At 51.9% G+C, this 24,510-nt stretch overlaps 1 protein-coding gene across 1 annotated transcript in view; it reads left to right on the top strand.

The window, feature by feature from the left end:
* The window catches only part of apbb3 (amyloid beta (A4) precursor protein-binding, family B, member 3), a 177,111-nt gene that overhangs the window by 131,825 nt on the left and 20,776 nt on the right, over positions 1 to 24,510 (top strand). Inside the window, exons 7-8 of the mRNA XM_072512744.1 lie at positions 12,506 to 12,620; positions 13,477 to 13,564. Of these exons, the coding sequence (XP_072368845.1) occupies positions 12,506 to 12,620; positions 13,477 to 13,564 (203 nt within the window). The remainder of the gene's footprint in view (positions 1 to 12,505; positions 12,621 to 13,476; positions 13,565 to 24,510) is intronic.

The raw sequence follows: 24,510 nt of genomic DNA, 5'->3' as shown, positions 1-24,510 counted from the left end.
TACCAGGCAACATCCTGGTAAATCTCCTCTGCACCCGCTCCAAAGCCTCCACGTCCTTCCTATAATGCGGTGACCAGAACTGTACGCAATACTCCAAATGCAGCCGTACCAGAGTTCTGTACAGCTGCAACATGACCTCATGGCTCCGAAACTCAATCCCTCTACCAATAAAGGCCAACACTCCATAGGCCTTCTTCACAACCCTATCAACCTGGGTGGCAACTTTCAGGGATCTATGTACATGGACACCTAGATCCCTCTGCTCATCCACACTTCCAAGAACTTTACCATTAGCCAAATATTCCGCATTCCTGTTATTCCTTCCAAAGTGAATCACCTCACACTTCTCTACATTAAACTCCATTTGCCACCTCTCAGCCCAGCTCTGCAGCTTATCTATGTCCCTCTGTAACCTGCTACATCCTTCCACACTGTCGACAACACCACCGACTTTAGTGTCGTCTGCAAATTTACTCACCCACCCTTCTGCGCCTTCCTCAAGGTCATTGATAAAAATGACAAACAGCAACGGCCCCAGAACAGATCCTTGTGGTACGCCACTTGTAACTGAACTCCATCCTGAACATTTCCCATCAACCACCACCCTCTGTCTTCTTTCAGCTAGCCAATTTCTGATCCACATCTCTAAATCACCCTCAATCCCCAGCCTCCGTATTTTCTGCAATAGCCTACCGTGGGGAACCTTATCAAACGCTTTACTGAAATCCATATACACCACATCAACTGCTCTACCCTCGTCTACCTGTTCAGTCACCTTCTCAAAGAACTCGATAAGGTTTGTGAGGCATGACCTACCCTTCACAAAGCCATGCTGACTATCCCTGATCATATTATTCCTATCTAGATGATTATAAATCTTGTCTCTTATAATCCCCTCCAAGACTTTACCCACTACAGACGTGAGGCTCACAGGTCTATAGTTGCCGGGGTTGTCTCTGCTCCCCTTTTTGAACAAAGGGACCACATTTGCTATCCACCAGTCCTCTGGCACTATTCCTGTAGCCAATGATGACATAAAGATCAAAGCCAAAGGTCCAGCAATCTCTTCCCTGGCCTCCCAGAGAATCCTAGGATAAATCCCATCAGGTCCCGGGGACTTATCTATTTTCAGCCTGTCCAGAATTGCCAACACCTCTTCCCTACGTACCTCAATGCCATCTATTCTAATAGCCTGGGTCTCAGCATTCTCCTCCACAACATTATCTTTTTCCTGAGTGAATACTGACGAAAAATATTCATTTAGTATCGCGCCTATCTCTTCAGACTCCTCACACAACTTCCCATCCCTGTCCTTGACTGGCCCTACTCTTACCTTAGTCATTCGCTTATTCCTGACATACCTATAGAAAGCTTTTGGGTTTTCCTTGATCCTTCCTGCCAAATACTTCTCATGTCCCCTCCTTGCTCGTCTTAGCTCTCTCTTTAGATCCTTCCTCGCTACCTTGTAACTATCCATCGCCCCAACTGAAACTTCACACCTCATCTTCACATAGGCCTCCTTCGGGGCAGCACGGTAGCATTGTGGATAGCACAATTGCTTCACAGCTCCAGGGTCCCAGGTTCGACTCCGGCTTGGGTCACTGTCTGTGCGGAGTCTGCACATCCTCCCAGTGTGTGCGTGGGTTTCCTCCGGGTGCTCCGGTTTCCTCCCACAGTCCAAAGAAGTGCAGGCCAGGTGGATCGGCCATGATAAATTGCCCATAGTGTCCAAAATTGCCCTTAGTGTTGTGTGGGGTTACTGGGTTATGGGGATTGGGTGAAGGTGTTGACCTTGGGAAGGGTGCTCTTTCCAAGAGCTGGTGCAGACTCGATGGGCCGAATGGCCTCCTTCTGCACTGTAAACTCTATGATAATCTTCCTCTTAACAAGAGATTCCACTTCTTTGATAAACCACGGTTCCCTCGCTCTACGCCTTCCTCCCTGCCTGACCGGTACATACTTATCAAGAACACGCAGTAGCTGATCCTTGAACAAGCTCCACTTATCCAGTGTGCCCAACACTTGCAGCCTACTTCTCCAACCTATCCCCCCCAAGTCACGTCTAATGGCATCATAATTGCCCTTCCCCCAGCTATAACTCTTGCCCTGCGGTGTATACTTATCCCTTTCCATCACTAATGTAAACGTCACCGAATTGTGGTCAGTCCCCAAAGCGCTCTCCTACCTCCAAATCCAACACCTGGCCTGGTTCATTACCCAAAACCAAATCCAACGTGGCCTCGCCTCTTGTTGGCCTGTCAACATAGTGTCAGGAAACCCTCCTGCGCACACTGTACAAAAAATGACCCATCTAATGTACTCGAACTATATCTTTTCCAGTCAATATTTGGAAAGTTAAAGTCTCCCATAATAACTACCCTGTTACTTTCGCTCTTATCCAGGATCATCTTCGCCATCCTTTCCTCTACATCCCTAGAACTATTTGGAGGCCTATAGAAAACTCCCAACAGGGTGACCTCTCCTTTCCTGTTTCTAACCTCAGCCCATACTACCTCGGAAGATGAGTCCCCATCTAGCATCCTCTCTGCCACCGTAATACTGCTCTTGACTATCAGCGCCACACCTCCCCCTCTTTTGCCTCCTTCTCTGAGCTTACTAAAACACCTAAACCCCGGAACCTGCAACATCCATTCCTGTCCCTGCTCTATCCATGTCTCCGAAATGGCCACAACATCGAAGTCCCAGGTACCAACCCATGCTGCCAGTTCCCCTACCTTATTTCGTATACTTTCTTGGTGGTAGCGTCGACGTGGGTGGACCAGGAGAGATTTTTGGAGATGTGCACCCCTAGGAATTTGAAACTGCTAACCATCTCCACCTCGGCCCTGTTGATGCTGACAGGGGTGTGTACAGTACTTTGCTTCCTGAAGTCAATGACCAGCTCTTTAGTTTTGCTGGCATTGAGGGAGAGATTGTTGTCGCTACACCACTCCACTAGGTTCTCTATCTTCTGCCTGTATTCTGACTCGTCATTATTCGAGATCCAGCCCACTATGGTCGTATCGTCAGCAAACTTGTACATGGAGTTGGGACCAAGTTTTGCCACGCAGTCGTGTGTGTACAGGGAGTAGAGTAGAGTAGAGTAGAGCACTGTAGATTCTATGATTTGGAGGGAAAGTTTCCTAAGATACATCGCTTAAGGTTTAGTCAGAAAGCCAGAAGCTGAGCAGGTCAACACTTCAACCACTGCACCTCGCTGCAGCTAAAGGCTGTGCTGGAATCTGGTATCAGCCAGTGAAACGCAGAGGTGAGCGTATCACTAAACCTCATTCTAGTCACAGGAATGCACATCCTCCGCCACGGGGGACATCGCCACGACCCACCCGATGGTGGAAGAAATGGGAGACAAAACAAGGAGAACTGCTCAATGTTCATCCAGCCCAGAAGAAACAAGTCGGGAGCAACCAGCGATCAGCGGGACAGCTGGACTGATCAAGAATCGATGAATACGAAAGAATGGAAGAAAAGGATGCAAAGATACCCAGGTGCTAGAACAACCTCCAAACACACAGGAAGAACCAGCGGTGACGAACACTCCTCCCACAGGAGTGGAGTGAGATATGGGAGGGCCAGAAGGCCTGCAGATATTCTGAACCCTTGAACTCAAGGATTTGAAAGAGGCGGCTGGGGTATGGTTAATATAGTAATGACAATGTAAATGTATGAAAGTAATAATAATGTAAGACATAAGGTAAACTATACTCAACTTAGAATGCATTGGTAAAGGTTTGGGGGAGGTGAAGTATATATAGGGTTAACATGGGACCGTGTGGAGTATTGCCCACACAGCGATGTGAGAACACGTGTTGGACAGAGCTGTGTGTACCAGGCAGCTTGGAGACAGCTCCCAGCTTGTTCATAGAATATAGAACATTACAGCGCAGTACAGGCCCTTCGGCCCTCGATGTTGCGCCGACCTATGAAACCACTCTAAAGCCCATCTACACTATTCCCTTATCGTCCATATGTCTGTCCAATGACCATTTGAATGCCCTTAGTGTTGGCGAGTCCACTAGTGTTGCAGGCAGGGCATTCCACGCCCTTACTACTCTTTGAGTAAAGAACCTACCTCTGACATCTGTCCTATATCTATCTCCCATCAATTTAAAGCTATGTCCCCTCGTGCTAGACATCACCATCCGAGGAAAAAGGCTCTCACTGTCCACCCTATCTAATCATCTTGTATGCCTCAATTAAGTCACCTCTTAACCTTCTTCTCTCTAACGAAAACAGCCTCAAGTCCCTCAGCCTTCCCTCATAAGATCTTCCCTCCATACCAGGCAACATTCTGGTAAATCTCCTCTGCACCCTTTCCAATGCTTCCACATCCTTCCCATAATGCGGCGACCAGAATTGCACGCAATACTCCAAATGCGGCCGCACCAGAGTTTTGTACAGCTGCAACATGACCTCATGGCTCTGAAACTCAATCCCTCTACCAATAAAAGCTAACACACCGTACGCCTTCTTAACAACCTTCTCAACCTGGGTGGCAACTTTCAGGGATCTATGTACATGGACACCGACATCTCTCTGCTCATCCACACTGCCAAGAATCTTACCATTAGCCCAGTACTCTGTCTTCCTGTTATTCCTTCCAAAATGAATCACCTCACACTTTTCTGCATTAAACTCCATTTGCCACCTCTCAGCCCAGCACTGCAGCTTATCTATGTCCCTCTGTAACTTGTAACATCCTTCCGCACTGTCCACAACTCCACCGGCTGTAGTGTCATCTGCAAATTTACTCACCCATCCTTCTACGCTCTCCTCCAGGTCATTTATAAAAATGACAAACAGCAGTGGCCCCAAAACAGATCCTTGTGGTACACCACTAGTAACTGGACTCCAGTCTGAACATTTCCCATCAACCACCACCCTTTGTCTTCTTCCAGCTAGCCAATTTCTGACCCAAACTGCTAAATCACCCTGAATCCCATGCCTCCGTATTTTCTGCAGTAGCCTACCGTGGGGAACCTTATCAAACGCTTTACTGAAATCCATATACACCACATCAACTGCTTTACCCTCATCCACCTGTTTGGTCACCTTCTCAAAGAACTCAATAAGGTTTGTGAGGCACGACCTACCCTTCACAAAACCATGTTGACTATCTCTAATCAAATTATTCCTTTCCAGATGATTATACATCCTATCTCTTATAAACCTTTCCAAGACTTTGCCCACAACAGAAGTAAGGCTCACTGGTCTTTAGTTACTGGGGTTGTCTCTACTCCCCTTCTTGAACAAGGGCACAACATTTGCTATCCTCCAGTCTTCTGGCACTATTCCTGTAGACAAAGGTGACTTAAAGATCAAAGCCAAAAGGTCAGCAATCTCCTCCCTAGCTTCCCAGAGAATCCTAGGATAAATCCCATCCGGCCCAGGGGACTTAACTATTTTCACACTTTCCAGAATTGCTAACACCTCCTCCTTATGAACCTCAAGCCCTTCTAGTCTAGTAGCCTGAATCTCAGTATTCTCCTCAACAATATTGTCTTTTTCCTGTGTGAATACTGACAAAAAATATTCATTTAGCACCTCTCCTATCTCCTCAGACTCCACGCACAACTTCCCACTACTGTCCTTGACTGGCCCCACTCTTACCCTAGTCATTCTTTTATTCCTGACATATCTATAGAAGGCTTTAGGGTTATCCTTGATCCTACCTGCCAAAGACTTCTCATGTCCCCTCCTGGCTCTTCTTAGCTCTCTCTTTAGGTCCTTCCTAGCTAACTTGTAACTCTCGAGCACCCTAACTGAACCTTCATGTCTCATCTTTACATAAGCCTCCTTCTTCCTCTTGACAAGTGTTTCGACTGCTTTAGTAAACCACGGTTCCCTCGCTCGACCACTTCCTGCCTGCCTGACAGGTACATACTTATCAAGGACACGCAGTAGCTGTTCCTGGAACAAGCTCCACATTTCCATTGTGCCCATCCCCTGCAGTTTTCCTCTCCATACGATGCATCCTAAGTCTTGCCTCATCGCATCATAATTGTCTTTCCCCCAGATATAACTCTAGCCCTGCAGTATATACCTATCCCTTTCCATCACTAAAGTAAACGTAATCGAATTGTGGTCACTATCACCAAAGTGCTCACCTACCTCCAAATCTAACACCTGTCCTGGTTCATTACCCAGTACCAAATCCAATATGGCCTCGCCTCTCATTGGTCTATTTATAAGAACATAAGAACTAGGAGCAGGAGTAGGCCACCTGGCCCCTCGAGCCTGCTCCGCCATTCAATGAGATCATGGCTGATCTTTTGTGGACTCAGCTCCACTTTCCGGCCCGAACACCATAACCCTTAATCCCTTTATTCTTCAAAAAACTATCTATCTTTGTCTTAACAACATTTAATGAAGGAGCCTCTACTGCTTCACTGGGCAAGGAATTCCATAGATTCACAACCTTTTGGGTGAAGAAGTTCCTCCTAAACTCAGTCCTAAATCTACTTCCCCTTATTTTGAGGCTATGCCCCCTAGTTCTGCTTTCACCCGCCAGTGGAAACAACCTGCCCGCATCTATCCTATCGATTCCCTTCATAATTTTATATGTTTCTATAAGATCCCCCCTCATCCTTCTAAATTCCAACGAGTACAGTCCCAGTCTACTCAACCTCTCCTCGTAATCCAATCCCTTCAGCTCTGGGATTAACCTAGTGAATCTCCTCTGCACACCCTCCAGTGCCAGTACGTCCTTTCTCAAGTAAGGAGACCAAAACTGAACACAATACTCCAGGTGTGGCCTCACTAACACCTTATACAATTGCAGCATAACCTCCCTAGTCTTAAACTCCATCCCTCTAGCAATGAAGGACAAAATTCCATTTGCCTTCTTAATCACCTGTTGCACCTGAAAACCAACTTTCTGCGACTCATGCACGAGCACACCCAGGTCTCTCTGCACAGCAGCATGTTTTAATATTTTATCATTTAAATAATAATCCGTTTTGCCGTTATTCTTACCAAAATGGATAACCTCACATTTGTCAACATTGTATTCCATCTGCCAGACCCTAGCCCATTCACTTAGCCTGTCCAAATCCCTCTGCAGACTTCCAGTATCCTCTGCACTATTTTGCTTTACCACTTATCTTAGTGTCGTCTGCAAACTTGGACACATTGCCCTTGGCCCCCAACTCCAAATCATCTATGTAAATTGTGAACAGTTGTGGGCCCAACGCTGATCCCTGAGGGACACCACTAGCTACTGATTGCCAACCAGAGAAACACCCATTAATCCCCACTCTTTGCTTTCTATTAATTAACCAATCCTCTATCCATGCTCCTACTTTCCCCTTAATGCCATGCATCTTTATCTCATGCACTTTATCTTATATACTGTGTCAGGAAACCCTCCACACATTGGACAAAAACGGACCCATCTAAAGTACTCGAACTATAGCGTTTCCAGTCAATATTTGGAAAGTTAAAGTCCCCCATAACAACTGCCCTGTTGCGTTCGCTCCTATCCAGAATCATCTTTGCAATCCTTTCCTCTACATCTCTGTAACTTTTCAGAGGCCTATAGAAAACCCCTAACAGGTGGCTTCACCTTTCCTGTTTCTAACCTCAGCCCATACTACCTCAGTAGACGAGTCCTCATCAAGCGTCCTTTCTGCCACCGTAATACTGTCCTTGACTAACAATGCCACCCCTCCCCCTCTTTTACCACCTTCCCTGAGCCTACTGAATAATCTAAACCCCGGCACTTGCAACAACCATTCCTGTCCCTGCTCTATCCATGTCTCCGAAATGGCCACAACATCGAAGTCCCAGGTACAGTTTACCGTAACTTTGTAAATAATTCTGAGAGTCAATAAAGATTTACACTTAACCTGCGTGTGAAAGCGCAGATTTCTTCAAACCTACTGAACTGTGGTAAACACTCTACAAAAGGAAGTTCTTCCAAAGTCACTGATGAGTTGCTCCAGTAGACCCTGCAGAAACCAGTCATAAGCATGAATAAACTGATTGAAGTAGCATCAGATAGAATCTGAGATAAATAAATACATGGACAATGAGACAGGTGGATAAATAATGTATGTGTGTCTGATGGGTCAATGTGGTGCTCTGGTGTGTGAGTGAAGAGAGATAAAGTGCTTTCTGATTTTTGTCTGCTAGTTAGCTTCTCATGTTCAGCCACACCGCTCACCAGTAGCAATGTGAAAAAGAGAACCGCATTTGTGAGTCTCCCGCTGTCAGTACACAGAAGGAAAAAACAGTCAAACATGGGAAATGGCCTGTACTGGTCTGAACTGGCCAAATAAACCTTAAAGTGGAACCAACTCCTGTTCAGAGCAGTACCCGTCACTTCCAAGTTTTACTGGATTTTCTATCAGACACAGCCTCCCCATTGGAAAATCCTCAGCCTGTGCCTCCTCGTGGCGACACACAGAAACTGGGGCCCTCACGGCTCCGGGCTGAAGCTTGAGAGGGGTGGCACGGTGGGAGAGTGGTCCGCAATGCTGCCTCACAGAGCCAGGAACCTGAGTTCGATTCCGGCCTTGAGTGACTGTGCTGAGTTTGCACTTTCTCTGCGTGGGTTTCCTCCGGGTGCTCCGGTTCCCGCCCAGAGTCTAAAGATGTGCGGGTTAGGTGGATTGGCCGTGATACATTTCTCCTGATCTGCGTGGCTTTGGGACCAGTCAGAGAGGTCGACAGGCTCCTCCCTGACATTTAAGCAGCCCAGATGTTTCCCAGGCCTGCGCCCTGGAGAGGCTATTGCAATTTTCACTGCGGAGTTAACACAGCACAGGAGACAGCAATGAAAACAGAGGCCGTCGAATCCTGCACCCTCTCTGCCCACTGTCTTTGCAGCAAAGGCGGCAGAGGCTGTCACACCACAGAGGGGTTCCTGAATCACGCCAGCCGATGTTTAACAGCTCTCCGCCAGTGCGCAAAGCAACGGCTTACATAACGGAAGGCTGCCAAAGATGAAAGGGCAGATATGTAGAGATGGGCATGTTATACTGGAACGGTGGATTGATTGGCAGACAAGTGAGCACGAAGACAGAAATAGACCAGCTGGTCCATTAACAACCCCAAACAGTCACAATGATACAACAAAACAGCAGTAACCCTCAGTGTTCCTCCCAGCTGGTAGAGTGAGAGTCAGAAAGACTGACCAAGAAACAAACAGACATAGACAGGCTAAAAGAACAGAGATAACCTGATCAATAAATATAGATAAAGTATAGAATGACAAATGGTAAATAAACTGCCTATGGGCAGACTATAGACAGAGAAATGTTAGACACAGAGACTGACTACAGACAGTGAGTTTTTAAAATTCATTCACGGGATGTGGGCGTCGCTGGTTAGGCCAGCATTTGTTGCCCATCCCTAGCTGTCTTTCAGAAGGTGGTGGTGAGTTTCCTTCTTGAACCGCTGCAGCACCTGTGGTGTAGGTACACCCACCGTGCTGGGAGTGAATTCCAGGATTTTGACCCAGTAACAGTGATGCACTATCAATTACGACGAGACGAGAGTAGAGAGTAATCGAGGCTTTATTACGCAGAGATGTGTGGCCTCCTACAGCTGCTGCCGAAATGGCTGCAGCTCGGTGAGCACACACATTTATACTCCGCCTACTGGGCGGAGCCAGCAGGCAGGGATCTACCCCCATACCTGTAGTACAGGGGCCTTACCGTATTACATCTCATACGTGCACTACATACAAACAGTGGTGACTACCACAAAAAGTGAAGGAACGGCGATATATTTCCAAGGCAGGATGGTGAGTGACTGGAGAGGAATCTCCAGATATTTGCTGCTCTTGTCCTTCTAGATGGCAGTGGTCGTGGGTTTGGAAGGTGCTGCCTAAGGAACCTTGGTGAGCTCCTGCATTACACCTTGTAGATGGTACACACGGCTGCCGCTGTTCGTCAGTGGTGGTGGGAGTGAATGTTTGCGGAAGGGGGAGCAATCAAGTGGGCTGCTTTGTCCTGGATGGTGCTGAACTTATTGAGTGTTGTTGGAGCTGCGCTCATCCAGGCAAATGGAGAGTATTCCATTACACTCCTGAATTGTGCCTTGCAGATGGTGGATAAGCTTTGGGGAGTCAGGAGATGAGTTACTCTCTGCAGGATTCCTCGCCTTTGACCTGCTCTGGTAGCCACAGTATTTATATGACGAGTCCACTTGAGTTTGTGGTCAATGGTAACTCCCAGAATGTTAAGATTGGGGGATTCAGCGATGGTAATACACACCTGATGCGTGCCTTGTAGATGGCTTTGGGTAGACAGAGACAGTCCTCTCTTCCTTCAGGCTGAGAAGCAGAGCCTGGATTTCAGGCAGGTTGGGTTAGATGTAGGTGCTGTAGTTGCCTCCTGGCCTCATGTAATGAGCTGTCGCTCCTGCCCCTTGCACATGCACCCCTCGCACCCTGCGCCCTGTGATAGAGTTGATGCTGAGGGTGTGATGCTAACATAAGACCCTTGTTTCTGCCCATAAGAGTTTGGTATCCTTAACGATAGATAAACAGACTAAGAGCAGATGGTATCACAGGATCAGAGAATTGTTACCACACAGAAGGAGGCCATTCGATCCACCACGTCAGCACCGTCTCTCCAAACGAGCATCGTGACTTAGTGCCAGTCCCCTGCGATTTGCCCTGCACGTTGTCTCGATTCAAATAACCATCCACTGCCCTCTTGAATACCTCGATTGAACCTGCCTCCACCACACTTCCAGGCAGAATATTCCAGACCCCAACATTTGTTTCTTTTGCAAATCACTTTAAATCTGTGCCCTCTCGTTCTCGATCCTTTTACCAGCGGGAACAGTTTCTCCCCGTCTCCTCTGACCAGCCCCCTCATGATTTTGAGCATCTCCATCAAACGGTAGACAGACTATAAACAGATTAAAGATGGTCTGAGCTGGAATTCCCTCTCTACCTTCTATAAGATGCTCCTTAACCTACTCTTTGGCCAAGGTTTTAGTCACTTGTCCCAATATTTTCTTCAGTAGCTCGGTGTCAAATGTTATTTGATTATCATTCCTGTGAGGCAAAATGGGACATTTTATGATGTTAAAGGAGCTGTTGTAATGACTGAGTGAGAAGCAGTGAACTGGTTGCCCTCTGTTAGAATCAGAGAATTCAGACAGTGCAGAAGGAGGCCATTCGGCCCATCGAGTCTGCACCGACCCTTTGAAAGAGCGCCCTACCTAATCCCACTCCCCCGCCCTAGCCCCATAACTCCGTCTAACCTGCACACCTTTGGGCACTAAGGGGCAATTTAGCATGGCTAAACTTGTACATCTTTGGAGTGGGAGGAAACCGGAGCACCCGGAAGAAACCCACGCAGACACGGGGAGAACGTGCAGACTCCCCACAGACAGTGACCCAAGGCTTGAATTGAACCCGGGTCCCTGACACTGTGAGGCAGCAGTGCTAACCACTGTGCCAGCGTGCCACCCCAAAATTTAGTTTCTTCGGTTAGTTGAACAAAGGTTGACATTCCTTTTCCCCGAGAATATACTTTTTCAGAATCAAAATATATTGAATAAGGAACCACTCAAAAAAGGTTTACTTGAATTAAAGAAAGAACAAATTTGTTAACCTCTGAACCTGAGGGGAAAATAAAAAAACTTGGGAGTCACAAACTCACACTCACGCACACATGAGCACACCCACCCACAGGCCCAGATGCACGCACGCACACATACACACACCACAGGCACACACACGCAGGCAAACACAAACACAAACAGTCATGCACACACACATGCAGTACACACATGCACACACAGACAGAGACACAAACACAGACAGACACGCACACACACAAATCAGAAATATGGAAACTTGGAGTCCAGTAAGGAGAAAGAAGTCAACGGTTTCGCGGTTAAGAGTTCTTTGATTGTCCTTGAGGCATAGATTGTTAAATGTTGCGGCCGATTTAGGTTCACTGGTTTCATGGATGCTGTCAGCTGTAGAAGATATTGCAATTCTTCCGAGATCTTGGTTCATTAGTAGATTTCCAGTACATTGAGTTCTGAGAGAGACAGAGAGGGAGAAAGAGTTCTTCATCCTTTTCTGCCTTTCGCTTCTGCTGAAGCCTCTTGCAAAAGTCGCCCTTCGCCATCTGCAGCCGGCCCTATTTCTTGCCCACCGTGCATTTCCAACAGGTTTGGGGTGGGGTTGCGTGTGCCAACAACTGTTTCAATATCCAGAACTTTCCATCTCAAACTCTTCCTTCGACAGTGATGAGTTCTGACGGAACTATGGATTACTGGAAATGTCTCTCTCTTCACACTCTCTTTGTGGGATGGGTGGGGGGGGGGGGGCCTTGTTTGCTTTTCTCACCTTCACCTTGTTCAGTGACCTTGCATTTTTAGGTAGTTTGCTCTGCCTCGGGTGGGGGGGGGGGATGCACCGTGACGGGCGCGGTTAACTCCTGGACAATATTTTCTGCAGCCAAGTGATATTTGCTCGCTGTGTTCACTGTTCAATCTGTTTCTTTCCTCCGGGTAGGGATTTTGCATACGTAGCGAGTGACAAGGACACGTGCATGCTGAAATGCCATGTGTTTCACTGCAACTCCCCTGCGAAAGCCATCGCCACCGCCCTCCATCAGATGTGCTCCCAGGCAAGTCCTCTTTATCACTTGGCAAGCTAACGTAAAGGTCAGGCTCTGTTCTCGTCATCCTGGCAATGCATGTTGCTTTACCCTCTCGCTCACTCAAAGCTGGTTCGCCGTGGCTCTCCCCCATCTTACTTTGTAAAATTCTGTTACGGGATGAGGCCGTCACTGACCAGACCATGATTTGTTGCCCATCTCTAATTGCCCTTGAACTGAGTGTCTCGCTCGGGCCATTTCAGGGGGTAGTTCAGAGTCAACCACATTGTTGTGGGTCTGGAGTCACGTTGTGGGCCAGGCCGGGTAAGGGCGGCAGATTTCCTTCCCTAGAGGACATTAGTGAACCAGATGGGTCTTTGCAACAGTCGATGATATTTTCGCCATGACTGAGACTTGTTTTTTTTCAATTCCAGATTTGAATTTAAATGACACCAGCTGCCGGGGTGGGATTTGAACCCATTTCGCCAGGGCTTTAATTTGGGCCTCTGGATTATTAATTCCACTAATCCTGCATCTCCCAACAATGGTGGAGGGTGATGTGTGCAACTTGTTAAGCTAACCTGTATGTAAGTACAGGCCAGTTGTAAATCCTTCAACGTGACAGTCAGTGTCTGTCTGGACATACACGATGGGGTCATTTCAAACTTTAACAATAGTGTAAAGGGGACAATGTTGATTTAGATATGTTCCGATTCCCAGAGCCATTTGATCACTTCAACTGATTTTGCTCAAAGTTAAAACTACACCATCCATCATCCCAGTACTCTCGCCCACTCAATCTAGAGCACTAACATAAATCATCTTGCAGTGTGTTAACCAAATCTGTTCCATCTTGGAATCTAAAACCTTCCTCAACTTATTGCAGATCATGGCAGAGCGAGCAATGACTAGTGACTCCCCCAATGCCGTGGGAATGGAGGAGGGTACTTCCTCAGCCGACCTGCCTCTGCAAGGTACCTTTAACATTATTTGTTTAGCAGAGCTGTGTTTGCTGAGGTATGAAGGCTTACTACTGAGTCTAATATTATTCAGATGCAGTTGGAATACCTTGGGCACGTAACAAGGACTCATGATTTAGAAAGCCTGGTGCTGATTGCTGGAGATCTTGTGGGGCAATGGGCTGTGTTCCTACCTCTGGGCCAGAGGCTCTGGGTTCGCGTCCACTCCAGGAACACAGAGATCTTGGGGGAGGATTGTCCACAGATCGCTGAAGGCAGCAGGACAAGTTAATAGGGTAGTTAAGACACTTGCCCTTATATCAGCCGTATCATCGATTATAAGAGCAGGAAGGTTATATTAGAGCGGTACAAAACATTGGTGATGTGTTGGGTGCTCTGGATCCGTGGAACACATACAGGCCACCAACCCTTAAAATAGTGCACACTGTTTTATTAAGTTAGAAACTGTTGAACATACTTTCACTGTGGGTTAACACGACGTTAGATTAAACTAAAGACCTATGCCTGTCCTAACCAGTCTATGCACTCAGCACATGGTGAAGATCTGTGCTGTAAGCTCTGTCCTTCTAAGAGGCTGCATCCCGAATGAGCGGGAACTCTGATGCCCCCTGTCTTTATAGTGAGTGTGCTCTAACTGGTGATTGGCTGTGGTGTTGTGTGTGTTGATTGGTCTTGCTGTGTGTCCATCAGTGTGTGTGTATCTGCACCATGATATACTGATGTATATTATGACATCCCCCCTATTATAAAAGAATGTATGTGTGTGGCAATACATAATGTGGGGCGAGAATGTTCCTAACTACGTGTGGGATGCGAAGACACATTTATAGGACTACATACATGAGAACTAAGCTATTTACATGGGAAGGTGCCTGGTGCAGAGAAGCAGTATGCAACAAGAATAACGAGATCAACACTATATACAAACCAGGGAGACGATCAAACAAAGCAACAAAACAATTCAGAGAGTCCACAAGTTCGAAAAGTTCATAAATTTAGTCTCGGAGGTGGCAACGAATTCTGGTTGACCGCCTCAAGGGTGGGTCGAGAGCCGCCGGTTCAGGAGCGGGCTGGACTGCGTCAGAGTCAGGGGGAGGCAGAGTGACAGGGAGCTCTGCATAGTCCGTGGCAGGGTCAGCAGGAGGGCGAGGCGACACTGGGGGATCACGCGGCGAGCGTGGAACGAGACGAAGGGCACGTCGATTGCGGCGCAGAATGGAGCCATCCGGTAGACGAACCAGGAACGAGCGGGGGGCCACCTGCCGAAGGACCACAGCAGTTGCAGACCAGCCACCATCCGGAAGATGGACGCGGACGTTGTCATCTGGAGCCAGAGCAGGGAGATCAGCTGCACGGGAGTCATGAGCCGCCTTGTGCTGTGCACGAGACAGCTGCATCCGGCGAAGGACCGGAACGTGGTCGAGGTCTGGGACATGGATGGACGGCACTGTCGTCCTCAGGGTGCGACCCATGAGTAACCAGGCTGGCGACAGGCCAGTGGACAGTGGGGTGGAGCGATAGGCCAGCAAGGCAAGATAGAAATCGGACCCAGCATCGGCAGCCTTGCATAGGAGCCGTTTGACGATATGTACTCCCTTCTCTGCTTTGCCGTTGGATTGGGGGTACAGGGGACTGGATGTCACATGGGCAAAATTGTACCGCCTGGCAAAGTTAGACCATTCTTGGCTGGCAAAGCAGGGGCCATTGTCCGACATAACCGTGAGTGGGATGCCATGTCAAGCAAAGGTTTCTTTACATACACGAATGACTGCCGACGAGGTGAGGTCGTGCAACCGTATCACCTCCGGGTAATTCGAAAAGTAGTCCACGATCAGGACATAGTCTCTACCCAGCGCGTGGAACAGGTCGATGCCCACCTTGGTCCATGGTGACGTGACCAACACATGGGGCTGCAGGGTCTCACGTGGTTGGGCCGGCTGGAAGCGCTGACAAGTGGGGCAGTTGAGCACTGTGTTGGCTATGTCGTCATTAATGCTGGGCCAGTACACTGCCTCTCGGGCCTGTCGGCGGCACTTTTCCACGCCAAGGTGGCCCTCGTGTAGTTGTTCCAGGACAAGCTGGCGCATGCTATGCGGGATGACAATGCGGTCCAGTTTTAGAAGAACCCTGTCTACTACCGCCAGATCATCTCTGACATTATAGAATTGAGGGCATTGGCCCTTGAGCCACCCGTCTGTTAGGTGGCGCATGACACGCTGTAGCAAGGGGTCAGCCGCCGTCTCGCGGCGAATTTGGACGAGGCGTTCGTCCGAGGCAGGTAGTTTGGAGGCCACGAAGGCCACATGGGCGTCAACCTGGCAGACAAATCCCGCTGGGTCACATGGAGTGTTGCTGCCCTGGAGAGAGCGTCAGCAATGATGAGGTCCTTGCCTGGCTGGAAGTCGTATCGCCGGAGCTTGAGAAGAATACGCTGGGGGTGAGGCGTCATGTCGTTCAAGTCTTTCTGTATTATATTGACCAGCGGCGGACGATGGTCGGTCTCGACGGTGAATTGAGGAAGTCCGTAGACATAATCGTGAAACTTCACCACACCGGTCAGAAGGCCCAGGCACTCCTTTTCTATCTGCGCGTAGCGCTGCTCCGTGGGGGTCATCGCACGTGACGCATATGCAATGGGGGCCCATGATGAGGCCTCATCACGTTGAAGGAGCACTGCCCCAATGCCGGATTGACTGGCATCGGTCGAACTTTTGGTCTCCTTTGCTGGATCAAAGAAAGCTAAGACCGGGGCCATGGTCAGTTTGTTTTGAGTTCTCTCCATTCGCGCTCGTGGGCGGGGAGCCATTGGAAGTCTGTCGTCTTCCTGACCAGGTTCCTGAGAGCCGTGGTATGAGAGGCGAGGTTAGGGATGAATTTCCCTAAAAAATTGACCATGCCCAGAAATCTGAGTACCGCCTTCTTGTCCTCTGGTGTTTTCATAGCTGTGATGGCAGCTACCTTGTCCGCATCCGGCTGCACACCCAATTGGGAGATGTGGTCCCCGAGGAACTTGAGTTCCGTCTGACCAAAAGAGCATTTGGCCCTGTTGAGGCGGAGGCCATGCTCATGTATACGTCTGAATACACGCTGGAGGCGACTAGCATGCTCCTGCGGGGTGGTAGACCAAATGATTATGTCATCGACATAGACACGAACACCTTTAATGCCTTCCATCATTTGTTCCATAATCCTATGGAACACTTCTGATGCAGATATGATCCCAAACGGCATCCTGTTGTAACAATATCTGCCAAAGGGGGTATTGAATGTGCAAAGTTTCCTGCTGAATTTATCGAGCTGGATTTGCCAGAATCCTTTTGAGGCGTCGAGTTTGGTGAAGAGCTTGGCGCGAGCCATCTCACATGTGAGCTCTTCGCGCTTGGGAATTGGATGATGCTCCCTCATGATATTGCGATTTAGATCCTTAGGATCAATGCAAATTCTCAATTCGCCGGAAGGCTTTTTTACACATACCATGGAACTGACCCAGTCGGTCGGTTCCGTGACTTTGGAAATCACTCCTTGGTTCTGGAGGTCCTGCAGCTGCTGCTTGAGGCGGTCCTTAAGGGGTGCTGGGACCCTGCGAGGTGCGTGCACCACAGGCCTGGCATTCTGTTTTAATAAAATCTTGTAGGTGTACGGGAGCATGCCCATGCCCTCGAAGACGTTGAGGTACTGGTTGATAATGGCATCGAGTTGCGCCCTGAAGTCGATGTCCTGAAAGGCAGACACGTCAGCAGGAGAGAGAAGGTGAACTCTCTGAACTAGGTTCAGCAGCTAGCACGCCTGCGCGCCAAGCAGGGAGGCTTTCGAGGAGCCCGCGATTTCAAAGGGCAGGATGGCTTTGCGTGACCTGTGCGTCACTTCAAGTTGGCATGAGCCGCTGGCAGCAATGGCATTGCCATTATAATCTAATAGCTGGCAGGCTGATGGGAGAATGGTTGGATTGACACAAAGGCTTTGGAGATCGGACCGTGCAATGAGATTGGCTGAGGCACCAGTGTCCAGGCGGAATCGTATTTGGGACCGGTTGACCATAAGGGTGGCACACCACTCATCGTCTGGATCGATGCTGTATACCGATAGAGGCTGGATTCTTTGCTTCAGGAACACCCTGTTTTTTGTAATGATACCGACTCGAAAAGGCGCCTTCGGGTCCTCGGTGGCAATATCGGGTAGCAGGTCCGCATCGGACTCGGTGACCGTGGGTTGAATGGTCCGGACATTCCTGCGAGGCTGGCTGGAGCGATATGAGTTGGCAGGCTGAGCTGATCTGCATAAAGCAGCATAGTGGCCAAGTTTGCCACATCTCAGGCATTGTCGGGATTTGGCAGGGCATTGCCGCTTTAAGTGGGCGGAGCCACAATTGCCGCGCGTTGTAGCGCCAGTACGTTCGCTGTGCCACTGCGCATGCGCGGTGCAGTCGTACGTGGTGCGCGCCTGCGCAGTACGTTCGTCGCCGTCCCCTCGTTCGGTGCGCACAGGCGCGGGAGTCCGCGAAAAGCGCACAAAATGGCCGCCCTCATCCAGGCTGAGGCCCTGGAGTTGCTCGATTGCTTGGACCCGTTCTGCCTCGTGGGGACCTTGCCGCGCCATTTCAGCCGCTTTGATGTGGGAATACCGACTAGTGGCGTGTTCGTGTAGCACGTAGGTCTCGATGGCGGTCGCTAGGGTGAGCTGCTTTACCTTGAGGAGCTGCTGGCTAAGGGGGTCCGACACTGAACACTGAAAACGATCTGGTCGCGTATCATGGAGTCGGAGGTGGGCCCCGTAATTACAGGACTGCGCAAGGATGCAGAGGTGGGTGAGAAAGGACTGGAAAGGTTCATCCTTACCCTGCAAACGCTATTGGAACACATAGCGCTCGAAACTTTCATTCACCTCGATGTTGCAGTGAGTGTCAAACGTAAGGAGGACCGTCTTGAATTTTGATTTATCTTCACCATCAGCAAAATTGAGAGAATTGAAAATATGGATGGCATGTTCCCCGGCCGTGGATAGGAAGAGAGCGATCTTCCTGGTGTCTGAGGCAGCTTCCCGGTCTGTGGCTTCAAGGTAGAGCTGGAAGCATTGTTTGACTATCTTCCAGTTGGCCCCTAGGTTACCGGTGATGCGGAGCGGCGGGCGGACGCTGTCCATTTTGCAGGATGGCTGTATCCTGGTGGAAGGCAGATCACTTGCAGGTAGGTCTAAGAAGTTCTAACATCCCTCAACTCCTGGTATCATGATGTGTTGGGTGCTCTGGATCCGTGGAACACATACAGGCCACCAACACTTAAAATAGTGCAACACTATTTGATTAAGTTAGAAACTGTTGAACATACTTTCACTGTGGGTTAACACGATGTTAGATTAAACTAAAGACCTATGCCTGTCCTAACCAGTCCATGCACTCAGCACATGGTGAGGCTCTGTGCTGTAAGCTCTGTCCTTCTAAGAGGCTGCATCCCGAATGAGCAGGAAAACTGATGCCCTCTGTCTTTATAGTGAGTGTGCTCTAACTGGTGATTGGCTGCGGTGTTGTGTGTGTTGATTGGTCTTGCTGTGTGTCCATCAGTGTGTGTGTCTGCACCATGATATACTGGTGTATATTATGACAATTGGTTAAAACAGCTGGAGTGCTGTGTGTAGTTCTGGTCACCGCACTATCGGAAGGAGGCGATTGCAGTGGAGAGGGTGCAGAGGAGATTCACCAGGCTGTTGCCTGGGATGGAACATTTTAAGTATGAAGAGAGGGTGGAAAGGCTCGGGTTGTTTCCTTGGAGCGAAGAAGGCTGAGGGGTGAGCTGATTGTGTAAAAGCTGAGGGGCATGGGCAGGGTGGATAGGAAGCAGCTGTGCCCCTTATTTGAAGAGTCAGTAGCAAGGGGGCATAGTTTTAAGGTGAAACGCAGGTGGTTTAGAGGGGATGTGAGGAAACGTGTTTCCACCCAGAGGGTGGTGGGAGTCTGGAATGCACTGCCTGGGAGGGTAGAACGGGCAGGAAACGTTACAATCTTTAAGAAACCCTTGGATGTGCACTTCCAATGTCACAACAGTCAAGGCTATGGGCCAAGTGCAACTATCCATGACCCTGGTGAGACCACATTTGGAGTATTGTGTGCAGTTCTGGTCACCTCACTATAGGAACGATGTGGAAGCATTGGAAAGGGTGCAAAGGAGATTTACCAGGGTGCTGCTTGGTTTGCAGGATAGGTCTTATGAGGAAAGGTTGAGGGAGCTAGGGCTTTTCTCTTTGGAGCGGAGGAGGATGAGAGGCGACTTAATAGAGGTTTATAAGATGACGAGGGGGATAGATAGAGTGGACGTTCAGAGACTATTTCCTCGGGTGGATGTAGCTGTTACAAGGGGACATAACTATAAGGTTCGGGGTGGGAGATATAGGGGGGATGTCCGAGGTAGGTTCTTTACTCAGAGAGTGGTTAGGGTGTGGAATGGACTGCCTGCTGTGATAGTGGAGTCGGCCACTTTAGGAACTTTCAAGCGGTTATTGGATAGGCACATGGAGCACACCAGAATGACGGGGAGTGGGATAACTTGATCTTGGTTTCGGACAATGCTCGGCACAACATCGAGGGCCGAAGGGCCTGTTCTGTGCTGTACTGTTCTATGTTCTATGTTCTAAGTGGGATTAGTGCAGGTTAGAATCATTTTTTTTTTCTCGGGCAGGCTTGATGGGGTCGAGGGGCCTTTTCTATATTGTATGATTCTATGAATCTATTCCAGGATTTGGAGGCCACGGAAGGTGCATTCATAACGTTGCCAAACAGGTTGAATATCAGCCTGTAAATCCTTCCATTACGCCTGACAGCAGGCGGTAAGATTGGGAGAGATTCCTGGTCAGCGATACTGCAAGGGGTAATGGCAAATCGTTGCAGTACTTTGCCAAGCTTACAGATGGACCAATGTCTTCTTCGGGGGTGGCACCGGAATAGTGAAATTATCCACATATTATCAACGACACAAATCTCAGACCTGAAGTCATGACCCCCACCCTCACTCTGTATCGACCCCATTACGTCTCTGGAATTGGATTTGAGGATGGACAGTTCGCTGTCCATCTGAATACAATGTGACATTTCCCATACCCTGATCCTTTGTTCCTCACTGGGTCTTTTTCAAGGAGTGTTTTGAATCAGCGACCTATCAGCAGGAGCCAAGAGAAGCTGGTAGGCTGATGGCTTCTAAATAATGTCAATATTCAAGAAGGATTTGAAAATAGCCCTTCACAAGGCTTCAGAGTAAATCTTGAATGTTGATTTAATTTCTGCCTCAACTACTAACTCCGGAGATGATCCCTCAGCCTCACAACTCTGTGCACGGAAAGGTTTAACTCATACTGCGTTCTAAGACCCTTACATTTAATCTTGTATCCACGGCTGCTAATTTTTCACTCTTCAAGGATTAGAAACTATCTGGACAAAGAGAACAAAGACCAAACAGCGCAGGAACAGGCCCTTCAGCCCTCCAAGCCTGTACCGGTCAAAATCCTCAGCACCTACCTCCTTGTGCCGTATCCCTCTCTACCCACCCTATCCATGTATAAAGACTGCTTCTATCTACTTTGGCCCATTTATTTCAGCGTTTTAAACACTTCTACCATCTCACGCCGTAATCTGTGTCGTTCCCCCAATAAAAGCCCCAATTATTTGGAGCCTTAGGCTGTGTAACAATATGAAATGTGTCCAGTGTAAATCAAGGGCGGTGGTGTTAAGTGGGGTTAAAATGAAGGTAAGTAAGACTCTGATTGAGGCTCTGTGTACACGGTAACGGCATCATTGACATGTAGAGCAGTGTTCTTCAAACTTTTTTTCCGGGGACCCATTTTTACCAACCGGCCAACCTTCGCGATCCACACCGGCCGACCGTCGCGACCCAACCCGGCCGACCTTCGCGACCCAATCCGGCCGACCTTCGCGACCCAACCCGGCCGACCGTCGGGACCCAACCCGGCCGACCTTCGCGACCCAACCCGGCCGACCTTCGCGACCCAACCCGGCCGACCTTCGCGACCCAACCCGGCCGACCTTCGCGACCCAACCCGGCCGACCTTCGGGACCCAACCCGGCCGACCTTCGCGACCCAACCCGGCCGACCTTCGCGACCCAACCCGGCCGACCGTCGGGACCCAACCTGGCCGACCTTCAGGACCCAACCCGGCCGACCTTCGTGACCCAACCCGGCCGACCTTCGTGACCCAACCCGGCCGACCTTCAGGACCCAACCCGTCCGACCTTCAGGACCCAACCCGGCCGACCTTCGCGACCCAACCCGGCCGACCTTCGGGACACAACCCGGCCGACCGTCGGGACCCAACCCGTCCGACCTTCGGGACCCAACCCGGCCGACCGTCGCGACCCAACCCGGCCGACCTTCGCGACACACGCCGGCCGACCTTCGCGACCCAACCCGGCCGACCTTCGCGACCCAACCCGGCCGACCTTCGTGACCCAACCCGGCCGACCTTCAGGACCCAACCCGGCCGACCTTCGCGACCCAACCCGGCCGACCTCCGCGTCCCAACCCGGCCGACCTTCGCGACCCAACCCGGCCGACCTTCGGGACCCAACCCGGCCGACCTTCGTGACCCAACCCGGCCGACCTTCAGGACCCAACCCGGCCGACCTTCGCGACCCAACCCGGCCGACCTCCGCGTCCCAACCCGGCCGACCTTCGCGACCCAACCCGGCCGACCTTCGCGACCCAACCCGGCCGACCTCCGCGTCCCAACCCGGCCGACCTTCGCGACCCAACCCGGCCGACCTCCGCGTCCCAACCCGGCCGACCTTCGCGACCCAACCCGGCCGACCTCCGCGTCCCAACCCGGCCGACCTTCGGGACCCAACCCGACCGACCTTCGGGACCCAACCCGGCCGACCGTCGGGACCCAACCCGTCCGACCTTCGGGACCCAACCCGGCCGACCGTCGGGACCCAACCCGGCCGACCTTCGCGTCCCAACCCGGCCGACCTTCGGGACCCAACCCGGCCGACCGTCGGGACCCAACCCGGCCGACCGTCGCGACCCAACCCGGCCGACGTTCGCGACACACGCCGGCCGACCTTCGCGACCCAACCCGGCCGACCGTCGGGACCCAACCCGGCCGACCTTCGCGACCCAACCCGGCCGACCTCCGCGTCCCAACCCGGCCGACCTTCGTGACCCAACCCGGCCGACCTTCAGGACCCAACCCGGCCGACCTTCGCGACCCAACCCGGCCGACCTCCGCGTCCCAACCCGGCCGACCTTCGCGACCCAACCCGTCCGACCTTCGGGACCCAACCCGGCCGACCTTCGCGACCCAACCGGCCGACCTTCGCGACCCAACCCGGCCGACCTTCGCGACCCAACCCGGCCGACCCTCGCGACCCAACCCGGCCGACCCTCGCGACCCAACCCGGCCGACCTTCGCGACCCAACCCGTCCGACCTTCGGGACCCAACCCGGCCGACCTTCGCGACCCAACCCGGCCGACCCTCGCGACCCAACCCGGCCGACCTTCGGGACCCAACCCGGCCGACCTTCGCGACCCAACCCGGCCGACCCTCGCGACCCAACCCGGCCGACCTTCGCGACCCAACCCGGCCGACCTTCGCGACCCAACCCGTCCGACCTTAGGGACCCAACCCGGCCGACCTTCGCGACCCAACCCGGCCGACCCTCGCGACCCAACCCGGCCGACCTTCGCGACCCAACCCGGCCGACCTTCGCGACCCAACCCGGCCGACCTTCGCGACCCAACCCGGCCGACCTCCGCGTCCCAACCCAGCCGACCTTCGGGACCCAACCCGGCCGACCTTCGGGACCCAACCCGGCCGACCTTCGCGACCCAACCCAGCCGACCTTCGCGACCCAACCCGGCCGACCTTCGCGACCCAACCCGGCCGACCTCCGCGTCCCAATCCGGCCGACCTTCGCGTCCCAACCCGGCCGACCTCCGCGTCCCAACCTGGCCGACCTCCGCGACCCAACCCGGCCGACCTTCGCGACCCAACCCGGCCGACATTCGCGACCCAACCCGGCCGACCTTCGCGACCCAACCCGGCCGACCTCCGCGTCCCAACCCGGCCGACCTTCGGGACCCAACCCGGCCGACCTTCGGGACCCAACCCGGCCGACCTCCGCGACCCAACCCGGCCGACCTTCGGGACCCAACCCGGCCGACCTCCGCGACCCAACCCGGCCGACCTTCGGGACCCAACCCGGCCGACCTCCGCGTCCCAACCCGGCCGACCTTCGGGACCCAACCCGGCCGACCTCCGCGTCCCAACCCGGCCGACCTTCGCGACCCAACCCGGCCGACCTTCGCGTCCCAACCCGGCCGACCTCCGCGACCCAACCCGGCCGACCTTCAGGACCCAAACCGGCCGACCTTCGCGTCCCAACCCGGCCGACCTTCGCGACCCAACCCGGCCGACCTTCAGGACCCAACCCGGCCGACCTCCGCGTCCCAACCCGGCCGACCTTCGCGACCCAACCCGGCCGACCTTCGCGACCCAACCCGGCCGACCTTCGGGACCCAACCCGGCCGACCTTCGCGACCCAACCCGGCCGACCTTCGCGTCCCAACCCGGCCGACCTTCGGGACCCAACCCGGCCGACCTTCGGGACCCAACCCGGCCGACCTTCGCGACCCAACCCGGCCGACCTTCGGGACCCAACCCGGCCGACCTTCGCGACCCAACCCGGCCGACCCTCGGGACCCAACCCGGCCGACCTCCGCGTCCCAACCCGGCCGACCTTCAGGACCCAACCCGGCCGACCTCCGCGACCCAACCCGGCCGACCTCCGCGACCCAACCCGGCCGACCTTCGCGTCCCAACCCTGCCGACCTCCGCGACCCAACCCGGCCGACCTTCGGGACCCAACCCGGCCGACCTTCGCGTCCCAACCCGGCCGACCTCCGCGTCCCAACCCGGCCGACCTCCGCGTCCCAACCCG

The sequence above is a fragment of the Scyliorhinus torazame genome, chromosome 7 (genome assembly GCF_047496885.1).
Source record: "Scyliorhinus torazame isolate Kashiwa2021f chromosome 7, sScyTor2.1, whole genome shotgun sequence".
Classification (NCBI taxonomy): Eukaryota; Metazoa; Chordata; class Chondrichthyes; order Carcharhiniformes; family Scyliorhinidae; genus Scyliorhinus; species Scyliorhinus torazame.
This window is presented reverse-complemented; position numbering and strand designations above follow the sequence as displayed.